This window comes from Phoca vitulina, unplaced genomic scaffold (genome assembly GCF_004348235.1).
Source record: "Phoca vitulina isolate PV1807 unplaced genomic scaffold, GSC_HSeal_1.0 scaffold21, whole genome shotgun sequence".
Taxonomy (NCBI): domain Eukaryota; kingdom Metazoa; phylum Chordata; class Mammalia; order Carnivora; family Phocidae; genus Phoca; species Phoca vitulina.
The window spans coordinates 12324268-12348636 of NW_022589724.1; the positions used below are offsets into that span (position 1 = coordinate 12324268).

The 24369-nt window shown below is 34.9% G+C and overlaps 1 protein-coding gene across 1 annotated transcript in view; it reads right to left on the bottom strand.

Annotated features, from left to right (window-relative positions):
* Nucleotides 1-433: 433 nt before the first annotated feature.
* The window catches only part of SHOC1 (shortage in chiasmata 1), an 85585-nt gene continuing 61649 nt past the window's right edge, over nucleotides 434-24369 (bottom strand). The window contains exons 18-27 of the mRNA XM_032418531.1: nucleotides 23955-24024; nucleotides 22286-22464; nucleotides 20519-20636; nucleotides 19772-19883; nucleotides 17736-17857; nucleotides 12856-12949; nucleotides 7179-7310; nucleotides 5426-5575; nucleotides 3797-4757; nucleotides 434-588 (exon numbers count right to left, since the gene is read on the bottom strand). Of these exons, the coding sequence (XP_032274422.1) occupies nucleotides 488-588; nucleotides 3797-4757; nucleotides 5426-5575; nucleotides 7179-7310; nucleotides 12856-12949; nucleotides 17736-17857; nucleotides 19772-19883; nucleotides 20519-20636; nucleotides 22286-22464; nucleotides 23955-24024 (2039 nt within the window). The 3' untranslated portion in view covers nucleotides 434-487. The remainder of the gene's footprint in view (nucleotides 589-3796; nucleotides 4758-5425; nucleotides 5576-7178; nucleotides 7311-12855; nucleotides 12950-17735; nucleotides 17858-19771; nucleotides 19884-20518; nucleotides 20637-22285; nucleotides 22465-23954; nucleotides 24025-24369) is intronic.

Below are 24369 nucleotides of genomic sequence, written 5' to 3' on the forward strand. Positions count from 1 at the left end.
AACTTTCTTGGTGATGGAGGGTTTACTCTGATGATCTTCACTTCTTGACTTAAAGGGTCAGACTGAGATGGAGGCTCATTTTAAAAGGCTTGCTGGAGGAAAGATGGGAAGCAGTAAGCCCTTCAGAAGACAACTAAATAACATATATATACATTTATATTTATACATATACTCACACACAATACTATATATACTGCTATTGCTCTAAATGTATATATTGTATCTACTGCTTTAAAAAAAAAAAAGGCTTGCAATGTTCAGGTGAATCTGGAAGATATTTGGATCTTACGACAATTACGCCAATTAGAATATTTTACATACAAAGATGCAAACAATAGGGCAGAATATATATTTTGAAAATTTAATATGGAAGCACCAAGAACATCTAACAATGTATTTTCTTTAATGAATGAGCAAATCTAAATCATTTTGTTACTAGATTTTCATCAAAAACAAAGGAATGTGGCACAGAACACTATCCTTTCTTTCAAAAAAACCTCAGACGAGTTTGTCCATCAACTCTACCAGGGACTTTTTCATACACTAGACGCCGTTTTTTGAATTGTGGTAGTTGTGAGCACATGAAATCTGTTAAAAGAAGAAAAAGGAAAACCATTTTATTTCTGAGAGTAATAAAATATAGCTATTTTTTCCAGCTATTCTGGTGCATCCTATCTCTTCATCTATCTACAAAGTGTTAAAATTTATAACCTGAGATAAAATGACTATAAAAATTACATTTTTAGCATAAATGCACCTCTACCTAATGGCTCAATACTAATTAGTGTCATGTACACATATTTGTATGCTCATGCTTTGCACAAATAATTAAATCTCCCTAGGTTTAAGACTCTTTCATTTAAGTTTTCCCTCATTACCTCCTATCTGTAATGTTGTGGAATTTATCCTGAGCTCTGATATATGATAGGTGGTGATCATGTATGGACTCACCTTCTATGACTGTATTATATATGACACATTAGCCTGAAATATCCTAGATTTGGATTCTTATAGAGGTTAATTAATTACATCAGTGAAAAAGGAGGCTAAAGTATTTAAAAATGTTTTAGTAATTATTCCTGGGAATATAATCTCATAATTATAAGAGTTGGATGCCATTATAAGCAAATTTAAGAAGCAGTATAGTAGGTAATTTTTATCATAGAGATCACAAATACACATCTATAAGACAAATGGAAAATTATCTTGAGATTATGCCAATGGCTTTGGATAAATTGTCTAGGCCTGTATTAATATGAATTCTAAAAGTGTTACATCTTAAACAATGAAGGTAAGGATGTGCTTTGGGAAAGCACAGTAAAAAAGTCAAAAGTTTCCATAGTGATAATGATACTAGTATCAAAGATTCATGTGAACTGTTTGAATAAAATTATTTTATGGAAGAAGTTTGAAAGCAGAAAAAAGCAATATTTCTAAATGAACATTATCCAATCTATGATTTAAAAATATATTTATACTTAATTAATTAAAATGTAAATAGACATTTGACTATTCCATCCCTACCCCCAAAAGCTTAAATATTAAAAGTTATTAGAAATAATTTCTGAGATCTTCTCGGAGGATTATCTTATATATTGGGATGCCCTATGTTCAAGAACATATAGTAATTCACATGCTTGATTTGGTTCAAGATGGAAAAAAAATGGAATTTTTAATTCAGTTCATTAATGAAGCTGGAATAAACTTCATGTCAAAATGTGACAGAGCACAAGTAAAGAACACAATAGATTAATTGCATTATGAATATAGATATGAAAATCATAAATAAATATTAGTAACCATATTCAACAGCAAATTAAAAGAATCACTCTTCAAAAGCCAATTAAGTTTATTATGGAATAATAAGAATGATTTAATATTAGTAAACCTGTTAATATAATCCTTGACATCAATGGATCAATGGAGAAAACATGTTTGGTTTTCCCCAATAGGCGCCCAAAAAAATGTGTATAAAATTTGGCATCTATTCCTCACAAATGTTCTTACAAAACTAGGGATAGAATACTTCCCATTAAGATCAGGAACAAAACAAATTATGACTATTAAGCAGGACCAAATCCAAGTTTTGTGAGTTCTGGGGTTTATACAGTTGATCCTTGAACAATGAGGGTGTTAGGGATGCCGACTCTCTCCTCTTACTCAAAAATCTATATATAACTTTTTTTAAACATAATCTCTGCATCCAACATGGGGCTGAAACTCATGACCCTGAGATCAAGAGTCACATGCTGAGTGAGCCAGCCAGGCACCCCAAAATTCTATATATAACTTTTGATTTCTCTAGTACTTAACTACTAAGAGCCTACTGTGGACTGGAAGCCTTACTGATAACATAAACAGTCAATTAACACATATTTTGTATGTTATATGTACTATACTGTATTCTTATAAAGAAGTAAGCTAGAAAAAAGAAATGTTATTAAGAAATCATAAGAGAAAATACATTTATAGTACCATATTGTATTTATCAAAAACTCTGTGTGTAAGTGGACCCATGCAGTTCAAACCTGTGTTGTTCAAGGGTCAACTGTACAGGTTGGGAGGTCCTCTTTTATTTTATTCTTTCTTTATTTTTTATTTTTATTTATTATTATTTAATCCCAGTATACTTAACATACAGTGTTATATTAGTTTCAGGTGTACAATATAGTGATTCAACAAATCTATATATTACTCAGTGCTCGTCATGGCAAGTGCACTCTTTAATCCCCGTCCCCCATTTCACCCATCCCCCACCCACCTCCTCTCTGGTGACCATCAGTTTGTTCTCTATAGTTAAGGGTATGTTTCTTGGTTTGTCTCTCTTTTTCTTTGTTCATTTGTTTTGTTTCTTAAATTCCACATATGGGTGAGATCATACGGTATTTGGGGAGGTTCTCTTTTAACAAAACAAAGAATACAAGATTTTCTGGGAGCCTCTCAAGCCTCACAAAAGGGCCTATGCAAAAAAGGAGCTTTGAAGCTTAAGCTTCTCCCCTTTTTATTATTTTTTCCCCCTATCATGGTAAGGCTACATTTGTATGGCCATTAGAACTTAATGTTTTGTTCTAGATGTTCAAGCCAATGTAATAAGAAATGACGTAGAAAATAAAGGTACAAGAGGTATCATTACCAGAAAAGAGAAAATAAAATTGTCCTTTTAAAAACTGATATGATTAAATGTGCAGAAACATCAATTGTAAAGTAGAGCTAATAGTAATATCTATTTAATAGTATTGTCAGAATTCAATAATCCACATAAAGGGCCTAAAAGGGCACCTGGCCTATAATAAGCTCTTAATAAATGTTAGCCCATTAAATATTCCTGCCCAACGAAGAATCTAGTTCTTCTAATTCGCTGATTTCTCTGTTTAATCTTTGCTAATTTTAGTCTTCAGCTTTACTTAGACTTGTTCTGAGGTTTTATTTTTAACTTCTTAAGTTGAACGCTTAGTTCATCTAAAGCTATAAGAATTTGACATACTTTGTTTGCATTTATTTTCTTAGATGTCTATAATTACAATTTTGATTTTCTTTTTGACTCCAAAGTTATTGAAGATTCTTTAAGTACAGTAATTAAAACAAACTTTTTTTTTTTTTAATTTAGAGATGGTTCTATCTTTTAAAATTACATCTGCAAGGGGTGCCTGGCTGGCTCATGTTGGAAGGGCATGTGACTCTTGATCTTGGGGTCGCGAGTTTGAGCCCCACACTGGGTGTAGAGATTGCTAAAAGAATAAATAAACTTTAAAAAATTATACCTGTGAGTAGTTTTATTAACGTTAGATAGTGTTACCTGGTAATGATTTCTTGTCTCCTGAGTTAGATGAGGATTCAGAGTGCCTTTTCTGTCCTAAACATTTTCCAGCTCTTTGGTGGAAATAAAGACTGCTGAATTCTTTTTTATTTACATTAGGATCAGAAGCACAGAATAAATCCAAACTGGGGACAGATGGTAATTCTTTCCAGAAAGTCTTTTTAGTCCCAGCATTTGAACTTTCACATATGAAGCCTTCTAACTCATCTGATAGACATTTTTGCTGATTAGTGAATAAATTATCTTTCTGAGAGTACCATTTGTCACATGTAGTCTGCTGTACACCATATTCTAAGTTGAATGAGTGATTCTGTTGTTCCCATACATTTTTCTTAAAGTTCCAGGGAAGAGGAGATTGGGAGCCTTCTAGTGAAAAGCTAGGGGCAGACACTTCTTTATTTATAGGTCCTTTTGCATCATGTGTTCCCTTTTTCTGGTAATTTATAAAATTAGGGGCAACTCTCTTCTGAGTGTCAACTGGTGATATGTTTTCACAGTTCATTTGTGTTAGATCCAAATAAAAGACATCTGACTCTGAATCATTTTGGTTTCGAAAGGAGTTACCAGCCACATTCCTTGATTCTGTATTAACCAGGAAAGGATTGTGCACTGTGTTAGGGTTACAACTGGAGTCCTTCCAGTAGCTGGCCTGATTGTAAGAAGTCACAGGTGGTAAAATGCATGGCATTTCTCTTAGTTCCGTAAGGGAAGAGTTATAGTTTGAAATGCTGTTTGTATCTCTGTGCACTGTCTCTCCTATATCTGAATAGTGGTAATATTCATTATGTTCTTGAAAGACAGAGTTTGAAGAGCCAGAAGCTGAATTCTGGGAGGTAAAGGTACTAGTCTGATTCCCATTTTCCTGAGGTAATGGACTTGGAGGTGAATTTGTTATGGAAGAAGAACTAATCTTGAATAAGGAAGTGATGCTACAAAAATGCTAAAAAATTTTAAAAATTAATTAATATAATACAAATACAATATAAACATCAGTCAAGTAATATAAACAAATACAATATAAACATCAGTCAAGTAAATATAAATAACAATGCTTATCTATATGTAAAGAAAGCAAGATATAAATAAGTAGGGTATTATAGTGATCCATGTCATAAGAAACATAACATAATTAGGCTCTATTAAAAGAAAAACTTATTATAAAATCCATTTTCTAATCACTTGTAATAGAATTTTTAGTTACACAAGTTATACATGAATACCATCTGCTTGATAAAAATGTAAAATTTTTACCAATAAGGCTAAAGTTTTCTTTATTACTATAAGGAAGGGCATCAGGATTGTAAGCACATATGAATAGAGTGTGTGATCACATACTTGTGGGCACAATAACATTTCAAAATAATTTGAAGTGTGATAAACTGACTGTACTGAATTATCTATACAAGATAGCTTTAAAATGTATAATGTGATTGACATCCAATGAGAGTTCTATGTGAAATTTAGTTCAAGTAAATTATTTCTTTGCTACACAAAGTCCAAAACAATTAAACTTGGATACCTTCATTTTGAAAACTGTTATGGTAAAAATCAGTACTCAAATGGAAAGGAAATAAACTCATATAAGACTATGGAGTTCAAAAAACTAACCTTTAACACTTTTTCTGGAACTTCAGGTAAAAGCTCCTGAAGTTGACACAGAGTTGCTAATAATATCCAGTGCAGTGAAGGTCCTTTGTTTAACATGAGCTGAGCCACCAATGGGTTAATACATGGAAAGTCAAGTAAGTACATTTCTTCCTAGAAAAGAGTTTAAAGGAATAATCAGCCACTGGTCCTTTGAAAATGATCCATTTTATTCTGCTCAATCTAGCAGATTAAAATTTTTGTCATTGTATCTATCACTCAATTTGAGATGCCTAGAAAAAAGTATGGTTAGTAGGGAAAGGAACTTCTTTGGCAGTTATGCAGAAGTGAGAAAAATCTTAAAGTTCATTCATTTTAATCACTCATCCAAAAATTTTTGTTACAGTTCGCCTCCTTCGAATGACAATTGTTTTACCTATGGCAGATTTTCTAATGAGAAACGTTTTAGGGGACTTTTATAACTCGAGATTTCTTTAGCTCTCCCTTATACTACTATTACTATTTCATTAAGATGAACCATGTTTATGAGAAACCATGTTTATGATACTTTCAGAAAAGCCTTGCTGTGAAGAGTATAGGAAGAACTTCTATCGAACAGAACTGACCTTGTTGGTCTAAAAATGTGTGTTTTCAGAGAGATCTCATAAAAGTCTAGAAATACAGCAGCCATGTTTTACTATTACTGTATTTCCTTTTCTTTCTGGGTTACGCTGGCTTTTTGCACCCTCTTTGATTTTATCAAATGACAGATATGTGAGTAGATTAGACATGCCTTGGTAAGACGGAAACTGCACAGACATACATACATCCCATAATGAATTATACCCATGTTCTGTTTAGGCATATAAAAATTCTGTGATTTAATATATGTGAATATATGAATGTTTGATGAATGTATATGAATACATTAATATTTTAATTTATTTGCTTTATAATTTTATTTTTTAAATAGGTAAAATAGTCACATGGTTCAAAATTCAAAAGGTACTAAAAGGTGTGCAGTAAAAACTCTCATCCTCACCCCATTATCCCAGTTCTCCTCTCTGGAGATAACTAATGTTATCATTTCTTGGTATCCTTCTAGAGATGCTTTATTCATTTACAAACACATATAAATATTAATTTCCCCTTGTTTTACACAAGTGGTAGTACACAAGCTCTATGCTGCAACTTCATTTTTCATGTAATATATCTGAAAGATCATTCCATGTTAGCTTCATTATTCTTTTTTTATGTTTTCATGATTTGAATATGTTAAAAAAATAAAGGTAACAGAGATACTAGGTTGGTATGAGAACTTGGAAAGATTTATGCTTAAACAAAAGGAATTTCTAAAAATTAACTGTGCAATCTTACAAATATGTTACAACTCTACTTTCAGTTTCAATTATGTAACTGAATTCCTGACAAAATGAAATGATGGAATTTTGCTATTCTCATATTTACTACTCTTAAATGTTTAAATTTAGGAACTAGAAAAACATGTTTTGAAAATGTTAGGCACTGAAGTCTTATATCACCTAATACACTTGATTTGCAAGTTCATTATAAAAGATCTCATTAAAATACTTCTGTGAAGTTGAAAAATACCCATGATTCTGGAAAATGATCTAAATAAATATTGTACATTATAGTTACTGCTATATATGCTCATGCAAACATTATAGGACAAAAAAATGCTACCAAAAAGAGAATTCAAACACATGTATTTATATTTGCTTTGCAAATACCTAATTTACATATTTAGGAAATGGACCTTAGATGGTGAAACTTCAAGCCAGGATTTATCCAACCATTCATGAGGTTCTCTCTTCGAGGTCATTAAATTGTGATCAGCAATTTGCCGAATTATCAGTGCAGCCTCTTCCACTCCTGGGGCAATTATAAGCTAAAATATATTTTTTATATGTTAGAATATAGGAAATTTTAGGAAGCAAAATATATCATTCAAAAATTGTTTGTAATTAGAAGAAAAAACCCCCAGCAGATTTTAATCTTTGAATATAATTTTAGATATAATTTATTAAAATGTCTATGTGAATTCCAGCATATTTTGTGAGGATAAGCAATTTTCTTTTCTTCTTTAAATATGATATCCTTATAGTTTTCCAATTTTTGGAGCTAAATTTCTTCACTTCCATTTGTATTTACTAATAAATTTATTTGCAATTTGGATGTCATTAATATTTAATATTTTGGTTTTTCCAAGTTAAATTTAGTAGTTCTCAAAAATAAGAATTCAAGGGGTGCCTGGTGGCTCTGTCGGTTAGGCGTTTGCCTTCAGCTCAGGTCATGATCCTGGGTCTTGGGATCAAGTTGGGCACTGGTCCCTTGATCCATGGGGAGCCTGCTTCTCCCTCTCCCTCTGCCTGCCGCTCCCCCCTGCTTGTGCTAGTTCTCTCTGTCAAATAAATAAATAAAATCTTCAAAAAAAAAAAAAAAGAATTTAAAAATACAGTGCAAGATTTTTCAAAATGACATTAAAAGATAAAGGATATTTACAGATGAATTTGATGCTGTATTTAAAAAGAAAAAAGTCGGGGTGCCTGGGTGGCTCAGTCAAGCGTCTGCCTTCGTCTCAGGTCGTGATCCCAGGGTCCTGGGATCGAGCCCCGCATCGGGCTCCCCGCTCCACGGGGAAGCCTGCTTCTCCCTCTCCCACTCCCCCTGCTTGTGTTGTCTCTCTCTGTCAAATAAATAAATGGAATTTATTTATTTATTTACTTTTAAAGATTTTATTTATTTGACAGAGAGAGAGACAGTGAGAGAGGGAACACAAGCAGGGGGAGTGGGAGAGGGAGAAGCAGGCTTCCTGCCGAGCATGGAGCCCGATGCGGGGCTCGATCTCAGAACCCTGGGATCATGACCTGAGCTGAAGGCAGACGCTTAACGACTGAGCCACCCAGGTGCCCCATAAATGGAATCTTTAAAAAAAAAAAAAAAGAAAAAAGTTTTGTTTTTAAGATTTTATTTATTTGACAGAGAGCACAAGCAGGGGGAGCGGCAGGCAGAGGGAGAGGGAGAAGTAGGCTCCCTGCCCCACAGGGCTCTATCCCAGGACCCTGGGATCATGACCTGAGCCGAAGGCAGACGCTTAACCAACTGAGCCACCCAGGCATCCCCAAAAAGAAAAAAGTTTTGATTTAGAATATTTTGGGAATTGTTCGTCCAATACTGGCTTATTTGATGCTAAACTGTGTGTGTGTTAAACTTAACTCTAAAAAAAAGTTTCTTAATTTCTCCTACTTCCTCTCTGTCACTTGTGTTTTCCTCCATGCCCTTCTCTCTTTTGAAATACCAGTCTTTTTCTTCTACTTTCAGTTCTATTTTTATCTTCTTCATCTTTTAGATTCAGTATTCCTTCAACATATAGTCCATGTGGTTAGCAGGGTTTTTGTTTGTTTGTTTGTTTGTTTTTTTAAGATTTATTTATTTATTTTAGAGAGAGAGGGGAGTGGGGAAGGGACAGAGGAGAGGGAGAGAGAGTCCTAAGCAGACTCCGTGCTAAGCGAGGAGCACGACAGGGGGCTCAATCTCAAGATCCCAAGATAATGAGTGGAGCCCAAACCAAGAGTCAGTGGCTCAACCAACTGCACCATCCAGGCACCCCAGTCCATGGATTAGCAGTTTAATGTGAATAGGGAACACTGTCCTAAAAAATCATCTTAGAAATATAAACATCCTGTCCTGTAGTGAAAATTCAAGAAACAAAGACTGCATAAACCTCATAAAATAATTATGACAATTTTTTCTTTCACAAGATAACAAATACACAACTGTTAGTACATACCTGGGGAGCACATGTATTCTAAAGGAGGATTTTCTTTAAATTATATTAAATATGTACAAAAATTTTTTTTGAGAGAGAGTGAGCAGTGGGAGGGAGGGGCAGAGTGAGAGGGAAAGAGAGACTCTTAAGCAGGCTCCATCCCCAATGGAGTGGGGAGACCGACTAGGGCTCAACTCAGGCTCAATCTCAGGACCCTGAGATCATGACCTGAGCTGAAATCAAGTCGGTTGCTTAACTGACTGAGTCACCCAGGCACCCCAAATATGTATAGAGTGCACAGAAATAACACTGTTTGATTCCAAATTAATTTTATTGCAGTTCTGAATGTTTTAAGAAGATCTGACCGTTTTATTTATTTATTTATTTATTTATTTTAAAGATTATTTATTTATTTATTTGACAGAGAGAGACACAGTGAGAGAGGGAACACAAGCAGGGGGAGTGGGAGAGGGAGAAGCATGCTTCCTGCGGAGCAGGGAGCCCGATGCGGGGCTCGATCCCAGGACCCTGGGATTATGACCTGAGCTGAAGCAGATGCTTTACGACTGAGCCACCCACCCAGGCACCCCAGAAGATCTGACAGTTTTATTTAAATATAAAATGGCACAATTTTATGGTGATGGTAATGAATATTACCTTAATTTATTAGGGCAAGGATTCTGGAGCTCATGGTTAGATTTGGGGAGATTCAGGAACCCCCTAACATTATTTTCAAAGCTTTGCATATATGTTTATCTATGCATTTTTCTACAAAAGGAGTTTATAAAAAATTTATAGAACTGTTTTTGACATTAGAATAAAATATAACACTACTAGCAGTATTTTCTTTTAGTTTAAGAAAATGTACTTAAACTTCCTAATGCTTCCTTTATGGCTAGGCTCTTCAGATGCCTGAAAAAATTTTTTTAAAAATCCATACTGATGTGCTCTAACAGGCCAAAAGCCATATTACTAAATAAGTAAGTAAGTAAAGCAACAATATACTCTAAAATAATATGAGTCTAGGGAACCCCCTTTAATGTGGTAATGTCATCAAGTCAGGAGAATAGGAGGCTTGAGTACTGGTGACATTGATAACAGAGCAAATTGGTATTTGTTTCTCAGATTCTATGGAAAAACTGACCTACTTTTAAGATTATTATGTATAACTTGAAAAGCTTTTGGAATAGTTTGATCCAGGTGGGAGCAGACTTTTGTTTGGAATGGATTGTGCCTGGGCATACTTCCTGTGTCATCCTTAAATGCCTTCCTTGGAACATGTCCTCTATGGGCCATATCACTGTACCTGAATATAGTATCGCTCACTAATATCACATAACCCATATATAGAGGAATAAAATGATTCTCTGAAGTATATTTTGCATATAACTGCTTACCATTAGCTGAAAAGAGGCTGGTTAAGTGGTGAAACCACACTTGAATGGGTAAAGGAAATAAACTTAATTTGCCATTCATTGGTAACTTTTCTAAGAATTTTACTTCAATGTTTAATATGCCTCACAGGATCAAAATGATCAGGATTCTATTTCAAATAGATCATTTGTTAATTTTCTTAACAGGTTGTGCTTTGATTTAATTCTATTCAGTAGATGTTTGTTGAACATTTTTACTGTGTACAAAGCACTGTGCTGGATGCTACACATTTTTCAAAGAAAAAGGGTCTGGTTCTTACCCCCCCCCCCCCCCCAGCATGGAAGGTATATGAATGAATACGTCATGCTACAATAAAGGTATGAAGTGCTCTTGTGAGAATGGGAGGAGAGATTTATCCTGAGGGCATACTTGGGGCACATTTCTTAAAGGAGGTAGTGTTTGAGCTGGGCAACAAAAGACAGAACTCTAAAGGATAGCAGTAAGAGAAAGGGGGAGACAGGCTGGGATGACATGTTTATGCATTGGCTGAACTGTGATAGCGTGGACATATTCAGGAAATGGTGAGTAGAATGATGCTAAAGGAAGAATTACTAGGGGCCAAATCATGAAGTTTGAATCCAGTTGAGTTTGATCTCTTTTGAATGAAGTAGGAAGCTACGGAAGGTCTTTTGAGCAAGAAAATTCAATTTAACAACACATATTTATCAAGAGTCTACTATATACTTGGCGCTGTGCTGGATACCAGGAATCTGAAAACAAATAAACATGTTTCCTTTCTTTCAGGAGCTTACAGTTCAGGAAGTGAAATGTTCACAGCTATATTTCAGAAATGTAATTGGTGTGAATCTATATTACGCACCAAAGGAGGACGACTAGAAATAAGGAGATTAGTCAGGAAGTTGCTTTAAAACTCCAAAAGAGAGGTGAAGGCCTGAATTTGGGAAAAAGCAGTGGGAGTAGAATGGAGAGACATATTCTAGAGACTCTGCAGCTACTGATTAGGTTACAGTAGTAATGCTGTAAACTAAGTGTGGGGAGGATGAGAAGTTGTGTTTTAGACATGCAGAGTTTGAGGCACCTGTGGGATATTCATGTGGAGATTTCCAGTAGAGTGCTAGAATTATAGGTGCAGATCTTAAGAAAAGTCAGGAAAATTTTAAGGATTATACTCAGAAATGAAAGCCAAATTTGTGGGAATTCTGAATTTATTTTTATTTTTATTTTCTTAAAGATTTATTTATTTATTTGCCAGAGAGAGACACAGAGAGAGAGGGAACACAAGCAGGGGGAGCAGGAAAGGGAGAAGCAGGCTTCCCGTGGAGCAGGGAGCCTGATGCGGAGCTCAATCCCAGGGCCCTGGGATCATGACCTGAGCTGAAGGCAGACGCTTAACAACTGAGCCACCCAGGCGCCCTGGGAATTCTGAATTTATTAAGGAAAGAGTATAAAGTGGTAACAGAAGAGGACTGAGCCCTGAATTTGGAGGAGTGTCTAAATTTCATAGTAGGACATTGAAAAAAGAACCAAGAAAGGACACTGGTTAGAGATCACTACAGCAGATAAAAAGAGTGTATGTTTCTTAAGTGAACATTTTTGATCAATGGATATTTACTTTTATTCATATCCTGCCAAGTAGTAATTAAGAGATAATATATGACTTTAAATTTATTAAAGGCTTTTAATTTTTCTTAAATTTATTTATTTGAGAGAGAGAGAGAGAGCACAAGCAGGGGGAGCAACAGAGGGAGAAGAAGAAGCAGGCTCCCCACTGAGCAGGGAGCCTGATACAGGGCTCAATCCCAGGACCCCGGGATCATAACCTGAGCCAAAGGCAGACACTTAACCAACTGAGCCACCCAGGCACCTTTCTTTTATTTTTTATTTTTATTATTTTTTTAAAGATTTTATTTATTTATTTGACACACAGAGAGAGAGCACAAGCAGGGGGAGTGGCAGAGGGAGAGGGAGAAGCAGGCTCCCCACTGAGCAAGGAGCCAGACACAGGGCCTGATCCCAGGACCCAGATCATGAGCAGAGCCAAAGGAAGATTCCCAACCAACTGAGCCACCCAGGTGCCCCAAGGCACCCTTCTTTTAGAACAGAAGTTGAAGTGGAAAGGATATTTATTAATTTGAAAACTGTTCTTTAAAAGGCTTTTAAGCATTTTTTAGTTTACTAATTTAATGTTTCTTTGCACTGGGCACTTGAGTTTGAGTATAATTTTGGTTTATGAAAAATACTTATAAACAAACATTTAAGAAAAGAATACCTTTACATCCAGGTCTTCTGATTTTAGCCCAAATGATAACAAAGCTGCATAAATCAGTGCTAGATGATGAAGTGTTTTTTCTGTAAGATGGTACCTAAAAAAAATTATATTATTATACTGTACTCATTTGATATCTGATTGTACCTATTAGAAGTTCATTTCATTTTCCACATTTCATGTTATGAGAATAATCTGGCTAAGATAAAGCTGTGTGGCAGACTCAGCACTCTTTTAAGAAGATGGTTCCACCTCCATTCTTTAACAATCCAGTTGAATCTAGGGGATGCTGAGAGTGTGTCTGAGGGGAGAAGTTTAATTCATCCCCCTACTGGCTCCAGGAATGGCTATCTAACTGATCCAACTATAATACTCTATCCCCCTGGTCAAAGTAACAAGTTCCGATATGAACACGTGACCAGAGCCAGGATAACTAGACTCCTCCCTGGTCTTTTTCTTGAACTGTTAAAAAAAACACTTCTTAAAATGATCATTATGTGATGTGATAGAGGTGTTAGCTAACCTTACAGTGGTAATCATACTGCAATGTATAAATGTATCAAATCAGCATGTTGTAGACCTTAAACTTACAAAATCTTGTATGTCAATTACATCTCAATTAAAAGAACACTCTTTTTTTTTTTCCCCTATGGTAATTAAGCAGATCAGATGTGAGTCTTGAGCTATGGGTATATACTTCTACTGCCTTTATCCACTTTAAGTACCCTAAGCAGCAAAAAGGAAATTTATTGGCTCATATTACTAAGAAGTCCAAGAGAGGACATTATTGGATCCAGGGACTCAAACCATGTCATTGAGACAACGGCTCCTTAACTTCTTGGCTCTCCTTTCCCTTGCTAGTTTTTTTTTCTCAGGCAAGCTTTTTCCGTAAGAGTGGCTAACAAGAGTGGCTTACTGTGCCTACACTGCTTGTATAAACACTGTGGTTTCTGCTTAACACCTGCTTTTCTTCTTGGGAGTCTAGAATTTTGATATGTGCTAGGCAGAGGGTGCCTACACAGCCAATCCTTACTGAAAGCCCTGGGCATTGAGTCTCTAGTGAGTTTCCCTCGTACACAACATTTTAACAAGTGTTGTCACAACTCTTTCCTGTGGAAATTAAGCACATTCTGTGTGATTCTACTAGGAGAAGATTCCTGGAAGCTTCCTTCTAGCTTCCTCTGGATTTTGTTCCATGCACTTTTTCCCTTTGCTGATTTTGCTTGGTAACCATTTACTATAATAAATCATAATCACGAGTACAAGTATATGCCGAGTCCAGTGACTCCTCTTATCAAATCATCAAACCTGGGGGTAGTCTTGGGACTCCTAACACATTTTCTTAAACAGGAACTAAGGTAATTCAAGCAATTTTATTTTCTATGTTGAATTTCCCTCATTTGGTCAGTTGATTAAGAGACTTCTTAAATGTTTTATACATCTAAAAGTATAGAACTGAGATACCTAGAAGTCTGAAAATAACTACATTTTATAATAATATCTTATTGAATAAATAACTCTTCATATCCTGAACATAAAACTATCTCGGACTATTACATAATTGGTTTTTTTTTTTATTTTTATTTTTTATTTATTTATTTTTTTTTTTTTTAAAGATTTTGTTTATTTATTTGACAGAGAGAGACACAGCGAGAGAGGGAACACAAGCAGGGGGAGTGGGGGAGGGAGAAGCAGGCTTCCCGCGGAGCAGGAGCCCGATGCGGGGCTCGATCCCAGGACCCCGGGATCATGACCTGAGCCGAAGGCAGACGCTTAACGACTGAGCCACCCAGGCGCCCCTGGTTTTTTTTTTAAATGAAAATCTGGGTAAAAATAAGTGTGAATCCCGTCTTTTTTGCTGTACTTCAATTACACCTCTGGAACATAGGTGAATAGGAATCTAAAAACAACTTTAAATTTTTTTCCAAAACAGTTTTATCTATAGGATAATTCCAAGATCTTGATAAAGCTTGGGGCACCTGGGTGGCTCAGTTGGTTGGGCGACTGCCTTCGGCTCGGGTCATGATCCTGGAGTCCCGGGATCGAGTCCCACATCAGGCTCCCTGCTCAGCAGGGAGTCTGCTTCTCCCTCTGACCCTCCTCCACCTCATGCTCTCTGTCTTTCATTCTCTCTCTCGCAAATAAATAAAATCTTAAAAAAATTAAAAAAAAAAAAAAAAAGATCTTGATAAAGCTTAAATGCTTTACAAGCAAGTTCCAAGCTTAAAATGCTATACAGCCTTTACTATATCAAAAATGAAGATTTTATACCTAAATTATTATTTTTATTTTTCAATTTTGGTAGAAAGGGAAAAAAAGGTTAAATGACTTGCTAGAGGTTACTGTTAATAGAAAAAGAAATAAGAACCAAGGTGTTTGGACTCTTAAATTTTAACTTATACTTACCCCACATAATAATAATTGTATACAAAGAGCTTGGTACAGTAGGTAAACAAAAATGTAATCAAACTGGAAAGTCAGTAAAGAAAAAAATCACATATGCAATGTCAAATAAGGAAAGATCTCTATACCTTCTCTAATAACTAAATAATGTATTTTTAAAGATTTTATTTATTTGAGAGAGTGAGAGAGAGCACGAGCAGGAGGAGGGGCAGAGGGAGAGGGAGAAGCAAACTCCATGCTGGGAAGGAAGCCTGACACAGGGCTCGATCCCAGGACCTCAGGATGGTGAGCTGAAGGAAGACACTTAACCAACTGAGCCACCCAAGGCACCCCAGACTAAATAATATTTTAAGAACTTCTACTATGAGTGATTTGGTATGTGTTATGTGATACTGTAGAGATTAAAAAAAAAAAAAGGAGACTAGGTTGAAATTTAGTAGGAAAGATTCATTCATTCAATCAAGGAATATTTACCAAGCATCTATCATTGTGCAGTGCCATGGGGCAAGTACTCCAAATGATAATACACGGCAAAATGTGGTAAATATCAAAGATGAGGAAGAGATAGAGAGCTAAGGAGTTCAAAGGATGGAGAGGTCACAATTAACTATTTGTGTGCATGAGATGGGGGTATTAAGGAAAGATAGGAGAGAAAAAATGATATTTGGGGATAGGTTTTGAAAAATAGGCACGATTTCACCAGATCAAATAGTTGGAGGAAATAGAGAATATTGTAGAAAGAGAGAAATGTATCAGCAGAAGTAGAAGTGGCAAAGTAAGGACCATGTTTGTGAACCAATGAGCAATCCTTCTGACTGAAATGAAAAACAGTGAAAATTAAGCCTGAAAATATAGGTCAGGATTATATTCTAAAGACTTTGAATATTAGGGTGAATAGTATGTATGTATTCAGTAGATAATAGGGAAGTCAGTGGGCTTTTTATCAGAGTGAAACAGTAAGAGCCTGGTTTTTGGAATATTAATCGAATGTATGACAGATTAAGGAGAGTAACATGGAGAGCCATGAGGTGGGAAAACAGTAGTTAACAGTCCACATAAGATCTGAACAAGATGTTGGTAATATAAATGGAGAGAGGGGATAGATAAAAAAGAGACTAGTGGTTACATCCATAAGATATGTTTTCTAATTTCGGTGACTAAAAGAAAGGCAATGGTCATAAATAGTCAAAGGGCAGAAAAGAGGAGATACTGTTTTGGAGGGGATAGAGAATACAATGAATTCACCCTGGAACATGTTAAGTTTGAGAGCCTATAAAATATCAGGGTGGAAATATTTAATAGAAAATTAGAGATACATGTCAGGAATTTCAAAAAGCGACTCCAGCTGCAGATATAATTATAATCACTATAGGCAGAAAGATGCTGATTGAAGCTATGGCAGTGAGTAAGGTTTCTAATGGATTGAATAGAAGAAAGAAAAGAATTCAAATGTATCTGGAGACTGGGACAAGGAAGAAGAAGAGGTAAAGAGAGAGAAAGAGTAGTTAGAGGGAAGATCAAAACTGTGAAATGCAATATATGTTAAGAAAGAAAAAAAGAAGAATGTAGCAGGAGGGGAAGAATGAAGGGGGGGAAATCGGAGGGGGAGAAGAACCATGAGAGACGATGGACTCTGAAAAACAAACTGAGGGTTCTAGAGGGGAGGAGGGTGGGAGGATGGGTTAGCCTGGTGATGGGTATTGAGGAGGGCACGTTCTGCATGGAGCACTGGGTGTTATGCACAAACAATGAATCATGGAACACTATATCTAAAACTAATGATGTAATATATGGGGATTAACATAACAATAAAAAAATTAAAAAAAAAAACTGTGAAGTGTCATGGGACTGAAGAGCTTCAAGTAAGGAAGCACTGACAACAGTCTTCAATACTTTAGAGCAGAGAAAGATAAAAAGACTTTTGGAGGTGGAAGTGATCCTGAGAGACAGATTAGTACAGATGTAGGAGAAAAGCCAGACTGCAGAGAATTAAAAAAAGGAGGTGGAAGATGTGGGTTCATAAAATTTTAAGATGAAGGAAAGAAGGGACATATAATGATAATTTGAGCCAGTATCTTGGCATGGATTTTTTGTATTTTTTAAGTTAAGCATGTCAATGAAAGAATAGCAAGGTGCTATTTAGTTGGTAAATTTAATAAGCTTTTAGAGAGAAGTGATTTAAGAATGGCATCTTTTAACAGACAAGTCCAGAACCAGAAAGTAATAAAAAGTGAAACACTTAAAGCAGCGACTCTTAGTGAACTAGAGAAGGATGATTTGCACAGAATGCCCAGTGGAAATATATCATCTCCAAAATTCTGATTTGTTTTCCTATGGGCATGCCTCCACCTCGAAGATCCCCACTCAAAGCAAACTAGATGAGCAAGTAGAAAATTTGCATAGCTACTTTTGTTCAAAGAAGAGGACCAAATAACTTAAGGAATATAAATGTAACTTTGGATGAAGAAATGTTTACTTACTCTGAGTTTAATGTTTTTTTTGTATATAAGATTATCCAACAATAGCTGTACTGGAGTGATAATGCCATCAGTCTCATAATGATATTGTCTGATGCCTTCTCACAATTCAATTCTTCTAGGTCCTACCAGAAAAAAATAAAAAGATTCACTAGGTTGAATAGTTGTTATGAAATTATTACCATATTTTAATAATCTATTTTATATTATATCTATATTAATATATGTAATAACTTGAAAAGAGTCATGGGTATGGGCTTCCATTTTGTGGAAAAATTAAAATCACACTGGAAATAATAGGGGAAAAGCTACAGTAGATATCAACCAGCAAATGATAGCTTCAGCAAGGAAGGCTCATGAATCTCCCAAAGTCCTAGATATGAAGAAAGCAGCCTACAGAGTGCCCTTATTTGGGCAAAGTCCTTTATAGACAGGGATTTGCCTACTCATAAGGGCAATACAAAATATGTTTAAAAACTCATGGGATAATCTGCACTGAATGCTTATTTAAGGAAGATGATAAAGAAGCCATCAATGGACTTCCAGGAATTGCTCTCTAATAGTCTAGAATCTTCTTTTTCCTTTAATGCAATTAATTTTTTTTCAAAGTTACATTCTATTTTATTATGTTCTATTTTATTTTATTTTATTTTAGAGAGAGAGCACACACAAGTGGGGTTGGCAGGGGCAGAGGGAGAGGGAAAGAATCTTAGAGAATCTTAAGCAGGCTACATGGAGCCCAACTTGGGTCTACAGTTAATTTTTGATAGAGTGAATGATTCAGGAAGTGTCTTACTCTAACAATAAGTTATGTAACTATGAATTAAATTTAAAAGTCTCCCAAATGATATTTCTCCCTAAATAATTGTTTTTTAAAAAAACTTTAGGGGCACCTGGGTGGCTCAGTCAGTTAAGCATCTGCCTTTGGCTCAGGTCATGATCCCAGGGTCCTGGGATAGGGCCCCACATCAGGCTCCCTGCTCAGCTGGGCATCTGCTTCTCCCTCTCCCTCTGCTGCTCCCCCTGCTTGTGCTCTCTCGTTTGTGCATGCTCTCTCTCTCAAATAAATAAATAAAATCTTTTTAAAAAGCTTTAAATATGTAAGACATGGTAACTCTTAAGAAGCCCTCTAACAGAGCTTTGTGTTTCCATTATATAATTCTTATACTGTTAACATTTGCTCACAATCAGACTTCTACCTTACTATATTTGCCATTAATTTATATTCCATACCATTCAAACTTAGTTTCTGCTCCCCACTTCCACCCTAGTGAATTAATTTCTTTGTAATTTGTACTCCAATCAAGCAAACTTATCAGGGAGATTCAGTCAAGAATTTGTACATCTTAAATTTCAACTACAGGGATTTTTTTTTGAGAGAATTTTTTTTTCTTGTTCTTTTAACTGGCTTACTTACAGGCAATCCCCACTTACCTCAGAGGAAATCCCGTATTACTAATCATGGATTAAAATACTACCACCTTTTAAGAAACATAGTGACTAAGATTTGATTTTTAAGGTTTTCAACACTGTCATTATTCTATAAATATATTTTAAAATAGGTCAATATTAACATTAAAGATTCCATACTTGCTTTGTCTTCTTAAAGTATGTTAAAAATTATAAGGTATTAAAGAAGCTTGGTAAAAGTCATTTTCCACAGTGATGATTTTAATACTTGTTATCTATTTGCAAAGTTTTGGAAGAAAACACTAATGGGTTATAGTTAAGCTCTCTATAGTAAAGCTAATAATAAATTACATGGTTATATATATTGTACTATATTTATTTATTTATTTTAAAGATTTTTATTTATTTATTTATTTATTTGACAGAGAGAGACACAGCGAGAGAGGGAACACAAGCAGGGGGAGTGGGAGAGGGAGAAGCAGGCTTCCTGCCCAGCAGAGAGCCCGATGCGGGGCTCGATCCCAGGACCCTGGGATCATGACCTGAGCCAAAGGCAGATGCTTAACGACTGAGCCACCCAGGCGCCCCTGTACTATATTTAATTTATATTCTTTACTATATAATTTTACCTGCAAAATTATGGCAGTGTGTTCATCAACTGTCACCACCACGTAACACTCTGTACATCCAAAGAGTTTCAACGACTCACTGCAGCATCTCTCCACTAGTGTGATATTGTACCTGTAAAATACCATATTTTGGGGTGACATAATGAAATGCTAAGAAAAATTCCTTAAGAAAAGCTGTACTGTCCTCTTGCATATTAAATTATTTGAACTACTGTGCTTTTTCTTTCATACATCAATTTATTCTACTTTATAAATTTGAGGAATGAAATTATGATTTATTCAGTATATGACAAATTAGTTGAGATGTGCATTGCCTTAGGTATTTCACTTAAAGCTTCGTAGTCCTATTTCCCATGAAATATTTAAAGCCCTTTAATTAAGAATACTCATTCTCAATATTATCAATGACCCAAAGATATGACTATAAAATTCGCAGGAAAAAAAAGACAGATAGTGTTCATATTTGCTGGTAACAAGAGAAACGAAATTAAGATATAAATTTAGACAATAATGAAATATTTTTTCTTCACATGATTGATATATATTGCCAAAAAAGATAATATTCAGTAATTATGACAGTGTACTATAGGGAGAGAAGTGTAACTTGACATAAACTCTCTGGAAAACTATTTCTATGTGATATAATTGCACGCTTCAATCAGAGAGAAATATGCCACGTATATAGCACAATGTTTAGCCATTTAGGATATATATACCTTTGCTAAAGTTATGAAATCAATAACTTACTTGGATTCTAGCAACTGAAGTATTTCTGGAGTATTAAGAAGTCCTTCAGATGCAAAAAACACATATGGAACCTGAATTTCCAAAAGAAATCCACCAAAACTATCCAGCAAGGTGCTTCCTAAATAAGAGAAAGTTTATAAATATTTCTCTTTTTTCTTATCCTTCAGCTCTTTCTCTTTTTTACTAAACATGAGAATAGCAAGTGTATGTTCAAGGAGTAGTACAAAAATAAAACATAGTCATTGTAAAAAATCAGAAATCAGAATAAAGAAAGGTCTGAAGAATAAAATAAAAACCATATGTTATCCTACTACCTAAAAATAAAACAGCATTAACAGAATTTACTAAAACTACTATGATACGTTAATAGGAAAATAATAAATACATCAATAGATAAATGGACAAAGAACATTAATAGGCAATTTACAAAAGAATGGCTATACAAGATCAATTCACATCTGAAAAGATATGGATAATCTAAGACATTATCTGTAATTAATTAACTATAATATAACTATAAAATATTTTATGCCTATAATTCTGTCAAAGATTTAAAAGAATAATAATACCTACTTACAGTAAAGATATTGGGGAAAAGATTCTCTTTACTTTCTGCACAAATATGAATTGAGATAGCATTTCTGGAAGGATATTTGGCAATATATAAATGTATGTATACCTTTGACCCAGCAACTCATTTTACTTCTTAGAACAAGTATATAAAAATAAATAAGACATATAAGCTACTATAAATCTTATATTACAATAGTGGAAAATTGAAGCATTGTAAATGCTCCAAATAAGGAATTGGTTGAATCAATTAAGTTCATCTTTTTTTTTTTTTTTTAAGATTTTATTTATTTGTCAGAGAGAGAGAGAGCATAAGCAGGAGGAGTGGCAGGCAGAGGGAGAAGCAGGGAGCCAATGCAGGACTTGATCCCAGGACCCTGGGATCATGACCTGAGCCGAAAGCAGCTGCTTAACCAACTGAGCCACCCAGGCATCCCCAATTAAGTTCATCTTTGAGAGAATGGAAGGAGCCTCTACATATAAACTGGGATATTTATCTTTTATCTTTTTGGGGGCCCTTATTTAATCAATTTAACATTTAATTTCATATATCAAAGATTCCAAAGTAATCATTATGGTGACTGTATTTTTAGAATTGAATTGGAATATCTCAGAATTCAAAACTTCCCACTCAGACTTGAGGTGGACAGAAAATAACTTAAGGCAAGTATTGAAAGGGATGCACTGGGACTAAAAGTGTACAGGCTTTTTAATTTAATGGATGTGAGAATTCACAACCTGAGTCATGTGAAGTGTTGCTGAGAAATACAAAGAAACTGAATGATATACAAAGTGGTTTTAAACTCTTTTCGAAGTGTTTATGTATAATTTTTTTTGGCACATTAAGTTTTCTGAATCAGTCAACATACTACGACAGAATTTTCCCCTAAAATTCAATAAAAAATACCACTGCATAGAAGTATCAGGTGAAGATTAGATATAATTATAATAAATTGTGCTATTATAAGTAAAATTTAGAAGGTAAAGGGATGAAGACAAATATAACCAGTAAACCTTACTTTACAAACGAGGAATGAGAGGTAAGGGGTAAAGAACTGGCCCAAGGTCACATGGAGTGCTGAGGTTAGAGTTTGAACTCAAGTCCTCTAATGCCATTGCTCATTCTCTTTCCACAGATCAGAAGCAGAAAACAATTTCCATTCTACTACAACAAAAGGATTTAGTTTATATCCTTACTCTTTAAAACTGTGTCTGGAAGAATCACTTTGAAGACCTTGTGAGGAATATTCAATTTCTCGCAGTGTTTAGTCCAACAAGAGTTTTCTACAAAATTGTATTCCACCACAAATGAGAAGTTACTCCAGGGGAAATCTGATCCAATATATTGATTATGTACAACTACACAGGAACTTGTACTGAAGACAAAATAAAGCCAAGAAAATAGAATTATATTTGTGTCATTATTTACTTGGGAGGCCAAAAGATGACTGTCTTTGGCTATTTTATTCTTCTCTAGTCTGTGACTACTTATCTTGGAAAGGCGCTCATGTATTTTCTGTTGATTTGTTCTCCAATTGTGCTAATTCCTTTTTATCTTTCTTTTTGATGGTCATACATTTAAAAAAAAATTTTAAAGATTTTTAAAAAAGATTTTATTTATTTATTCTAGAGAGAGAGCCAGCCCAAAAGGGGGAGGGGCAGAGGGAGAAGCAGGCTCCCCACTGAGCAGGGAGCCCTACGATGAGGGATGAGGATGATGATGATGATGACAATGATGACGATGATGACGATGATGACATGGGGCTTGATCCCAGGACTCTGGGATCATGACCTGAGCCAAAGGCAGACGTTTAACCGACTGAGCCACCCAGGTGCCCCTTTTAAGATTTTATTTTTAAGTAATCTCTACATCCAATGTGGGGCTCAAACTCACAACCCCGAGATCAAGAGTTGTGTGCTCTTCCAACTGAGACAGCCAGGTACCCCTATGGTCATGTATTTTTTAAAAAAACAGGATCTAAAAAACTGTGGACTACTTCACATTCTCAAATGCAAGGGACCCTAATTTTATTAACTGAGTCCTATCAATAACAGACAAGTCACTGTGAGAATTCATTTTCTTACACATGTGAGGTTTCATCTTTGAGGATCTACATAAGAGAATATTATCTGACAACTTTGAAATGATTTTTCTTTTTCTCAATGAGCTTCATAGGTGATTTAGCAACAACAAAAAACGGATACTTAAATATCATAAGTTTATCTTTCCTATCTTCAAATTCCATATAATAGCACTTATTGTAATGAAAATTCTCTACTGCTGCTTTCTATTTAGAGCAATCTAGATAGATAATAGACATAAGTTAAATGCTTTTATGGGCTTCTATTTGATTTACAACTTCTCTTTTTATTATCTGGATCCCAATATTAGAAATAAAAATTTCTACATAAAATAAGGCAAAATAAAAACATTTTTAGACAAGTCAACACTAAATTTTATTATTAGCATGCTCGCACCAAAAGAATTTCTAAAGAATGTACTTCAGGAAGAAGGAAAGAAAGAAGATATAAGAAACAATGCTGAGCAAAAAAACCCCAAAACTGGTATAAACAAGGGTAAATCTAAATGGGTACTTCCTGTCCTAACAGTAACACTGATAATGATAAGTTGGGGATATTAAAGCAAGACTGAACTAAAATTCTGGACAACAATAATATATAATACACAAGGCAATGACCTGAGTTCAAGTATTCTAATGTAAAACACTTTTCAGGAAGAGAAGAGATACATTGATTCATTTCAGGTTTTATTAAACCTTTTAAAAAGTTAAATTCCAGGAGAAATTGTGCTTTTCCTGTGGAACTGGTATGCTTATTCCCCATAGGTGAAGAAATACATTTTTACCCATTTAAAACACCTTCAGATTCCACAAAATCTTTCCTTCTGTTTGAATGTAAGACAGTCAATGTTAAACCTGTTGGGAAAAAAAAAGAGTAATACAAAAAAGTGTTTTTCAGTGTTTTGTTCATATATAATTTTTAGGTGTTCATATATTTCACTATCATAAAAAATGAACTGAAGACCTTGAACAAGGAAACTGCTTAAAATACAATTTGCTGGATTATTTTTCTGTCTGTGGGTGTCCGAAAGTTTGAAGCATGGGCAATATTTCTGTTGTGTGTATATGTTTTATATGTATAAGCATGGAACTTCTGAATTTATTATGTAAAATAATAAAATGTATCAAAATCTTAATTTTAAAGTAGCCAAATTAAACACTCATCAATTCTGTGAATTTTACTTTGCTAAAAATCATGGT